This window comes from Lampetra fluviatilis, chromosome 41 (assembly GCF_964198595.1).
Source record: "Lampetra fluviatilis chromosome 41, kcLamFluv1.1, whole genome shotgun sequence".
Taxonomy (NCBI): domain Eukaryota; kingdom Metazoa; phylum Chordata; class Hyperoartia; order Petromyzontiformes; family Petromyzontidae; genus Lampetra; species Lampetra fluviatilis.
Window position 1 is genome coordinate 1773533 of NC_136315.1, and position 10559 is coordinate 1784091.

Here is a 10559-nt window from a genome sequence, read left to right on the forward strand (position 1 = left end):
ATTAATGTGGCGCTGCACTCTGATGTTGTAGGAGAAAACATGTATTAAAAAGTATATTTAATCAAGTAGAACGTGTTGTCTATATTTATTTAAAGTTGCGTATTTTTACTTGACATCACATTTCTCACTCAACCCCCCCCCCCCTCGTCACACATCGTCACAAATGTCTAACCCCCCCCCCCCAGGTGCGTGACGTCATTTATGGACGGCCCCATACTTTTCCACAACGTCCACTTGCACGGAGGGAGACATTGCTTCGGGTGGCTTCAGGCGACACTCGCCGCTGAGGTTGTCCGTTGCCGGCAATCGAACTCTTGATTGGCGGATTTCACAGCACGGCACGCTAATCACTACAGCAAATACTGCAGACAAAGATCCCCCATAGAGCCTTCACAGGCTGCTGGGGAAAGTGCTGTTAGCGAACGCTTATGGAGGCAGGCGCTGTGTGGGTGGCCAACACCACGCCCGGCCGCCTTTGTCTCCCTCGTGGCGATATTTACTACACGTCGCACCAGGTACTCATTTGAGGCTGAGTCGACCTAGGCGTGGCCCAGGACCGGTTCAGATAATCGTCACCGGTGTTGGCCGTGAGCGGGAATCGAACCCGGGTCGCCAGGTTCGTAGAGCAGTGTAGCGCTAACCGCTGCACCACCGCTCCCCACTGCACCAAAGCTCATACATTCAGGTGCTGTGCGCGCGAGGGTATTGCATAAGCCGAACACATTTCACGTCATTTAGTTCAATCTGCTCAATAATATCGCGACGCGTATTAAGTGCCACTTAGCAGGCACATTGATCAGCAGACCACGTTTACTACAAACGGTGCACTGGACCGCACCAATGGGTATTGCTGCGCCTGCAGATACAGTCCTTGGTGGTATACTGGTGGCGGGCAGCTTACCCACCCTCGCAGAGACACGGCGAGAATCAATGTTTATTTAGACTGGAGGAATCCGATGAGTTATGAAGCTCTTTGTTTCCCCCCTCCCCCCACAGACGGACTTGACTGGGCTGGCTCGGGTATCCGCTGTCCTCAGCAAGATCGTCCAATGCAGTGGCAAGTCAGAGAATGATCTCCTGCAGGAATCAAACCAAGTCGCTGGCGATGCTGCTGCTGCTGCTTTTTACGTTGGCAGTGATGCACAAGCACAATTAACAGAAGACAACTCAACGCATTTGTCAATAACGCTGTGTGGCCTTGGACGCAAAACTGCTATAATAATAGGCGACGTTTCGGGCAACGTCCCTTCGTCGCAAATAAAAGGGTGCATGTGCTATGAAGAAGGGCCATTACCCGAAACGTCGCCTATTGACGATTATGTTGAGTCATTCAGGCTGTGCTCATCTCCCGTTTATAGTCCTGAGCGAGTGGAAGAAAGTCCACATTGCTATGGCAGGCACGAGTCTATCCATGGGACAACCACTGTTGACTTCCCCAGAATGTGGCACTCGTTTATTTTTTTTGTATCAACCTCGGAGTGACGATGAGCTGAGTTCACTCCCCAACCGTATCGTAGCACTCGCCAATCTTCTGCTTGAGAGCCACCAGTTCATTGCTCGGCATCCAAAATAACAAGTCGAGGCTTTTTTGTTGGTTGCGATTTTGGTAAAAAAAAAAACTTCAATATTTAAAGAGCCGCAATGCGTATAAATACGAGACCATGGTAATTAACAAGACCCCAGGGCCGGCGCAGGACACGCTGCTGCTGTCGGCAGGACGATGTCGCTCGGCTGGCCTGGGAACGCCTGGGGGAGTCTGTGTATAGTAGTGTATAGTGTAGTGTAGTAGTATATAGTAATGTAGAGCTGGAGTCTGTCGCCAGGGAAAGCGAGATCTGGACCGCCACGACTCAACACGCTGCCGCTGCGACCCTCGCCAGGACGAGCGGACTGAGAAGCGAAGGAACGAAGCGAAGGAACGAAGCGAAGGAGACATTTTAAAAAGCCGCGTGCGGCTCCGAACCCGCAAGGCTGCCAACCCCCGTGAGCTCTCACCGCTGAGCCACGAGGCCGGTTGATGCAGCAGCGCGAGTCACTGGGAATTTTGCGTGCTCCCCCATCCGCTGATTCGGGGCGCTCGTTAAAACGGAGACAAACAAACAGCACCGACACGCACGCCAAACAATGTAGCTTGCACGCACGCGCGCACCAACTCCTATCTGCCCACATCTGATCTGCTGGTGAGACCCACAAGCGGTCAAAACTGGCATGGAATGCCGATAGCCTCGTAGATGTGTGTGTGTGTGTTTTGTTTCTTTCGTGTGGATGTCCTTTTATGCACGTGCGGATTACTGTCGCAGTGTGACGGTTAGCGCAAACGGACTTGCTCATTCCGTGGTCGCCCGTTCGATCTCCCGGCGCGGCAGTGGAAGCAATTTTCTAAAATCCCTCCCCGCCCCCACCCAACGATCGCCTTTGTCCACCCAGCAGTACACATTGGTGCTTCGCAGTCGACGGACAGGTGGCGTGTGGTGGGGTGAAGTGTGGGTACTCAGACCTCGTCCAAGGCGTCTGGCCAGCACTGAAGAGTAGGCCGACATACCCTCTTGGTGGGGGGGCTTTCTATAATGAAAGAGCTCCGTCTAGTGGAGGCCATTCCAAGAAATTGCAGGGCTGCGCCTTTATATGTTTTACGTGCATCTAAATGGGGAGGGGGGTGGGTGCCGGATTATTCTACAGGCACAAGTAGCTACAAATGCTACGGGCCCCGCACTTTCAAGGGCCCCGCGCTCAATGCTTTCAAGCTATCAAGTCCGGTTCAGTGATTCTGCACTTGCTCTACAACTATAGTACTATACCGCCTTTCAACTTTTATGAACGACTGGGTATTTAAGGTTAACGATTTGTCGTATTATCTGGCTGTATATCAAATAAAAAAATACAATTAATTCGCTATGCAAGTTAAACATTTGTTTTTTATATTTATGCTTTATTAATTTTTATTTAGGGCCCCTTTATAACATCATATGCTACAGGCCCCGCACGAGCTTAATCCGGCACTGCGTAGAACAATCGTTGTTCACGGAGGAGGAGGAGTGTGGAGAATTGCCGTTTGAGGTACCCTGCAGAAATGCGCCTTCAACAGATCGCGCCACCTCGCTGCGCGGCCTCCCCGTGGCACTGAGTGCATCGCGACGAGAGGAAAGCCACGCGGCTTGTCCCTGACGCCGAATCTCCTCCGATGTGTGTTTCTGGTTTTGTTTTCTGGTTGTACCGCGTGTTGTTCGGCGCGATGTCCGACGTTTCGCTCCACGTGCTGGGAGCTCCTTCGCTTTTTTTTCTTCTTCTGCAGGAATTGCATTTCAGCGGCTGAGTGAGCTTTACTAATTTCAGCTTGAGCCGGTTCGCGAAGTAGAAGATGAAGAAGCTTGAGAAAGCGAAACGTGCAAACATCAATCCGAACGACAATCAGAACCGTGCATTGGTTACCCCTTAAAATGGGCGGAGCGAACAGATTTACAAAAGCCGCAAGTTTGAACCGCAGAACTGAACGATGACAACTGTCCTGGAATAATAATGATGATGATGATAGGGCAAGTGGCGCAGTGGTCAGGGCACTGCAGAGGATGTGTCACGGAATTAGGCGTCACATCAACAGTGCCTCTTGTCGATCCACCGCTGGATGCGAGCCTCCCCATGATGTGTTGTCGCCCCTTGGCCATAATTCACCACAAAACTGGGGATCCCAAGTCACTTCAACGGGTGTCGTGGTGCAGTGCACCGACCACTACGCCACTGCGTCATGCCCCACACCGCTACAACCCACGTCGATGTGAGGCCTCCTCTCCACGCCGTGTCGGTCGTGAGGATGGGGAGAGTGGGGGGCAAGAGGAATGTTGACCATACTTCACCATGCTGGTCAGTGCCCCGCGGCGTTGGTGGCTGAGGTTCGTTGAGTACAAAGACCCCCCCCCCCACCCCGTATAGCCTTCACAGACTGCTGGGGCAAGTGCTGTTAGCGAGTAGCACCGATGAAGGCTACCGGCACGGCACACGAGGGGGTGTGGGTGGCCAGCAACACGCAGGTCCGCGATGTTGACGGCACCGTACTAGGTGCATCATCTGAGGCTGAGTCGACCTCGTGGTGGGCCAAGGACCGGTTCACGAGAATCGTCACAGGTGTTAACCGTCATCGGAAATCGATGCTCGGATGGCCGGGCACGTAGCGTAGCGCGCTCACCGCGACTACACCACCGCTCCCCATCACACGTGTGCGCGTGCGCGTGTGTGTTGGTGTCGGCGTTCAGTCTTACCTGTCGCCGGCAATGGCTGTCATCGAGTAGATGCTGGCGAACATCGCGGCCAGCGGGAAAAAGTTTTGGAAGCGGCAGTAGGCGGCCCCGTAGTACCACTCATTGTTGATGGCGTACGTGAAGTTGATGAGGGTGTTGAAGGCGGCCGTGGACGCGTCCGAGAAGGCCAGATTGACCAGGAAGTAATTGGTCACCGTGCGCATCTGCTTGTGCGCCAGGATGATCCAGATGACCACGAGGTTGCCCAGTACGGCCACCACCACCTCGGCCGTGTAGGCCAGCGACCAGGCGGCCACCTGCCAGCCCGCCTGCTCGAACTGATTGTCCGTTTCGTTCGAGATGTCATCGTCCATGGTGGAGCCGTTGGCCGCCAAGTGGGGAAACTGGTTCGCGTACGGGCTCGGCGTTGCCGTGCTGTAGTGATGTTGGGAGGTCATGCCGCATGGATTTTGGGGGGTTGACCCGAGGTCACGGCAGATCTTCGACGGCCGAGCGGAGAGACGACGACGCTGGCGTTCTCCGTCGTTAAATCGGCGACAGCTGCAGCAGCGTACGCGACCCGTCGGTTGCCATCTTCCTCGACACGGCTGCGGAGTCTTTTTTTCTGTTCAGAGCAAATGCGCGACGAACGGCAGAGGCCGTGATAGTGGTAAAGTTTTGAATTGCCCTATGTTCTTCCTCGGGCGATGCCGTTAACAAACATCTATGATGGGTGTCCAAGCCCCTTTTCACAGCCCTATTCGAATTCATGCAGCGTGGGACACACAACCTCGTGACAGCTCCTTTTCTCTTCCTCCGCCAAATGGAGCAGAATTCCCTCTCTCTCTCTGTGTGTGTCGAAGATCTAAATCATTGCCCTGGCACTGCGCTGCCCACAGCGACAAACGCACGCAAAACGCTCCGGAGTAAAATCAAAACAGCTCTTTAACTCTCTGCTCTTTGTGATTTTGTTTGTTTGTTTTACCTTGAAAAGGTTGCGAGCGTCTTGCCACGCGGGTGCAGTGTCCACACGGCCACTAACGTCCACACACAGAGGCAAAGATCCCCCGTCTAGCCTTCACAGAATGCTGCGGCAAGTGCTGGGAGCGAGCACACGCGCGCGCACACAATCCCGGCCCTCGAGATGCCCCAGGACTTGCACGGGACACGGCAGGAGCTGACTCGGCACAGGAGGGATGATGATGATGGGGGGGGGAGAGATGAGTTCTCGGCGCGATGTCTCTCTCGATCTCATGTAGCGAGTGCGTTGGCTGCAAGCACGCGTCGACTCACGCACGGAGCGAGCGGCGAGAGGAGACTCGCGCTTTATTCTCTACAGCGCCCCGCCTCCTCCCACCCCCCCGCCCGCCCCACGTCCACACAGACCACCATCACCACCAGCAGTACAGCAGCGGTAGGACGCGTACCCCTCTCTCTCGCTCTCCCTCTCACCACCACCTCCACCCCCGCAGCTCGCCCACTCTTTCCATAAACCACCCCACCCGCTCCCACTTGGGTCTCCGGTTCGTCTCCACCGCGTCCCCCCCACCCACCCTAGGCACGCGAGCGCATTCGTCACCACAGCGCGAGAGAGAGAGGGGCAGTCTCCACGCTTGTTGCTGGCACGGTCGAGCGATTCCCACTAAATATTTGTTTTATTTGTTAAAACCCGAAAGTTTATTTAGGTCGCACGCTTTGATGATAATGCTGCTGCTGCTGTACACCGACCACGGGAATGAAATAATTCTGACTCGACACAAACGAGCGAAGATGAACGATGCGTTGGTTGGTATTGTAAGAATTGTAGTCATCGTCATCAACAGCAGCAATTCATGTCTATCCACTGCTGGATCTAAGGCCCTTTCCACGCCGTCGACATTCCATCACGGCCCAGTGCTGCTACAACATCCATCTCAGTTCCGAGGAAATACGAGATTATATCCAAGCTCCATCTCCTGCGGTGGCGCAATTCCGTCACCAACTCTTGTCCCCGGACCGCCGTCATCTTGTAGCGATGGACCCCACTCCGAAGCTCCCAAATGACAGTACTCCCACACGGTGAACGGCTTCGATGTGCGTTCTTAGCCCCGATGTCCGTGTGTGCCTCCTTCTAGCGCTCATCGCAATTCTCAACACCCCTCCCCTCCACCCACCAACATGCATCGTTGCGTTCCACTGCACTGCGTTCGTCCCATCGCACTGGCCAGTTTGGTATCGAGGTTGTGAATGAACGCGTCGATTGCTGCGTGCGCTCCAGCAACCAACCCCGCAGATGACGGCTAAACCTACAGCTAAATCCACGCGCAAGTTAAACAAAAAACTAAACAAGTGGCCGTACTTTGCACATTCACCTTCGTCACAACAACACGATACATTATCCACAAATTATTTACTTGGGAGTGTAAGTAGAAATCATCGCCCCCCCCACCCACCACCACCACTTGTGTAAAACTTATCATGACCCTCATGAAAAAGAAGTATTGAAAATAGAAATGAACTTGGTGAATTAAATGGTTTGGACATGTCGACCCGTCATATGTGCACACATGTTAACGACGTGCCAACAGTTACACTCGCAGGGCCGTTGAGCGCGCGAGCGCTTTAATGCGAATTCTGGGATGTTGGCGCGGGTAGATGTGGGCTTCAAGCTAGGGCTCTTTTGAACAGGAAGATGATAAGGGGGTGAGTGGGGAGAAGGGGTGGGTTGCGTTATAATTGAATTGTCAGTGGCAGGCGCGGCCAGAAACTGTAGGAAATTGAGAGAGAGAGAGAGGGTGAACCGCAATGTGTAAAGCGATATTCATTCATAATCTCACCGCGCCGTACGAGTGCTGTTCTTTTATACTGCGCTGCCAGATACGTCGAACTCTTTTCAGCACCGTATTTTAAACTAATTATCCGGTGGTGCCGCTGGTGGTGGTGGCGGTGCGTTGGCAGTGGTATGAAGAAGCACAGATAAAAATAAAAACAAATCAGCACAATACGTACGAAACAATATATTTGGTGGCTTTTAGGGAAATGGACCTTATTCATAGCACATGCGATTTTCATTTTTGTCCTTCGCCAAAGAGAACGTCGTAACGATACCATTACATTAAGAATACTGTTATTTTTTATATTTATAAAATAATGCCATCATGACCATCATCAACCATGGTCCATCCACTGCTGCATGAAGACATCTCCAAGCCGCCGCCGTCTATCACGATTCTGCACTTAGCACCTGCACACGCGATCTGATCTCATCGCTCCGTCTCCGCGCTCGACGCCCTCGCTCAGACACGCCCTCGCTCAGACACATTCCATCGCCTGGCCGGCACTCCGTCACCAGTCTTGACTGTCGGCCACCATCCGTTCGAGCAACGTGTTCTGCCCGAGCCACTTCACTTTGAGAAACAATGCCAATGTTGCATTTCATTAACCAACTCTTACGATTTATTTGCACCAAACCGGGATGTTTGGGGTTTGGCAGTGGGGCCCGCAACCCATGGTGGCGGATTTGGCGCAGACACACCGATGACTCGGGGTAGCTGGGCTCGAACGGTGGCGAGATGTTCACTACCTCGCCTGGTATACAGGAGGTCGTGGGTTCGACCCCGACCCTGACGCCTGCTGCTGCTGTATATTTTGAGGTTGCATGTGTCTCTCTCTCTCTCTCGCGTGGATTTTCTCCGGGTTTTTTTTCTTCCACATTTGAAATCAACATCACGCGTTTAGAGTATGTGGCTGCTATAAATGCCCACGTGATAAGCCACTTAATTGAGAAATCATTTGCGACCAGGTCGCTTCTGAAAAAAAGAGATATACAGCACATTGGTCCTTAGCTGGTAATATACAAATAGTTTCGTTTAGAACCTTGACTTTGCAAAACTGGACGGCAAGAGTGATGACCACTGGGTTACGAAGACTCCGGGATTGTTTTTGCCATGTGGCATTGAACTAAAATACATGGCCATTGCTGGTTGCTGTCAAGGAACCAATCCGCAAGATTTGTAACGCGCCCCATATCCATCAAAAAGCTCAGACGGCAGCGAGGATGGCACCGAGAAAATTGATCTCTAACGCGAGGAGCAGAAAATAAAATAAACGTGTTTTTTTCAGGTCCGGTCTTGAAGGCACCGATTGTCACGGCTGAACGAACTTCCATTTGGCAGACCGCTCCAGACCACCGTGGCTGCAGATTCAAAAGTTCCGTTCTTCCTGTCTTACCGCCAAGTAGACCTAACGCAGGTGTTTATATGTTCAAAACACCAAATAGATACCTCTTGCAAGGAATCAAGTCTGCATTAAACAAACAAAATATGCTCTGATAACAGTGTAACCATTTTTTGTGTTCCTGGGTTGTAAGTTTAGTTTCTAATTGCTTATGCCTCAAAAGTACAGAAAATGGCTATTATTCCCCACAAACTTTGCTTTTGTGACCAGGACTTATAGTACATTCTAGAACTTCCCAGTAATATAAATAGTAGTATAAATACAGGGGCCTTAAGCCCACCAGATCAGCTTAGTTCCAGCTGCCTAAGTGGATAAATATCTGCATTTTTTTGAGATGGCATCATGAGGCTGCAAGCATCCGGTAGACGCATTTTTCTATGTCTGCGACCAATTTATCAAGACAAGAGCGAAAATGTACTCTGTGGACACATCTGCTAAGATGTGTGAGGCCTACAAGGCATATTTCAGCATGCCTGTCGGAGATCAAGACAAATCCTGGGCACCTCATTTCACCTGCGAGCAATGCAAAAACACTCTGGAAGGTAAGATGAACAGTTGTTGCTCAGAATTTTATGTTATAAAATTTGTTACAATTAAAAAAACCTGTAAAAGTTTTAAATAAAAAATGTTTTACAATTTTCAATGTTATTGAAAAATATATCATAAATGAAAAATGTTGCGAGATTCTCTTACACATTAGCCATGGGTTAAATTTATTTTTGTAGGATGGTACAGAGGGGAAAAGAGAGCCATGAAGTTCGCTATCCCAATAATTTGGCGGGAACCCACTGACCACTCAAGCAACTGCTACTTCTGCATGGTGGACCCTTCCAAACGTCGGACTGGCAAGAATGCACCTGTTATCACGTATCCAGACCTTCCTTCATCCATCATACTGCCATGAGCTCCCCGTATCCACTCCCATGGAGAGAGAGCAGCCATCTTTAGAAGAGAGCAGCAAGTCAGAGAGCGAGGAAGACGTTGTAGATCCAGATGACAATTTCAGAAGTTGAGATGAGGAGATATACCCATACTACCCCAACCAAAAATACCTCAACAACTTGATCAGAGAACTTTGTCTCACCAAGTCCAATGCCGAGCTTTTGACATCTAGGTTCAAGCAGTGGAACTTGTTGGATGACAACATCAAGTAGGAGCCACTGGTGGACCCCCGGAAGGTGCTGATGCCACCACCGGACATCAAATTGGGCCTCATGAAACAATTTGTCAGAGCTGTACATAAGGTCGGCAGCCTTCAAGTACCTTTAATAGTTCTTCCCTAAGCTGTCTGAGGCAAAGGTCAAAGCCGGTGTCTTTGTTGGACCTCAGATGAAGAAGATCCTGGAGTGCAATTAATTCCTCAAGAAGCTCACTAGTAAGGAGAAAGCGGCTTGGAACAGCTTTGTCGCAGTGGTTCGTGACTTACTGGGCAATCACAAGGTCGAAAACTATGTGGAGCTGGTTGAGACTCTGGTGAAGAACTACGGCACAATGGGCTACAGGATGTCCCTCAAAGTCCAATTGCTTGATGCTCATCTTGATAAATTAAAGAACATGGGAGCGTACTCGCAGGAGCAAGGCGTGCGCTTCTACCAGGATATACTGGACTTTGAATGCCACTACCAAGGACCGTAAAACGAGAACATAATGGCAGACTACATTTGGGGACTGATTCGTGATTTACAGTATAGTAATTGTAAATCTCGAAAAACTACACACTTCTAAATCTTTTGTAGTCATTTTTGTATTACTTTAGTATATATACATGTTAATTTGGATTAATTTGTTTTTTGTGACTTTATGTGAACGCAAAGACACGAATTCGCCAGTTTTCTCATTGAGAATAGGTAAACTTCTAAATATCACTGTCCTGGTAACAAAAGCAAAGTTTGTGGGGAATAATAGCCATTTTCTATACTTTTTAGGCATAAGCAATTACGAAATAACTCTTACTACCCAGGAAAAGAAAGTTGTGTTACATAGTGTAATATATCCATTGTCTTTGAAAAGGATTGGCCTACATCAGACATCCTTCTTCATAGCCTAGTCTCACCAATGTCAGACCAGAGAACGCCAACAGGCGAACAGTACAAAGCCAATGCCACACGTATC

General features: G+C 50.4%; 1 protein-coding gene across 2 annotated transcripts in view; it reads right to left on the minus strand.

The window, feature by feature from the left end:
• Positions 1-5565, minus strand: part of LOC144946427 (substance-P receptor-like) — an 80921-nt gene extending 75356 nt beyond the window's left edge. The window contains exons 1-2 of one of the 2 annotated variants that reach the window (XM_078875263.1): positions 5218-5565; positions 4254-4857 (exon numbers count right to left, since the gene is read on the minus strand). In XM_078875263.1, coding sequence (XP_078731389.1) covers positions 4254-4690 — 437 coding nt within the window. In that variant the 5' untranslated portion in view covers positions 4691-4857; positions 5218-5565. Of the gene's footprint in view, positions 1-4253 lie in introns of both variants that reach the window. The other variant, XM_078875262.1, reaches the window with a different exon arrangement.
• Between the last annotated feature and the right edge of the window lie 4994 nt (positions 5566-10559).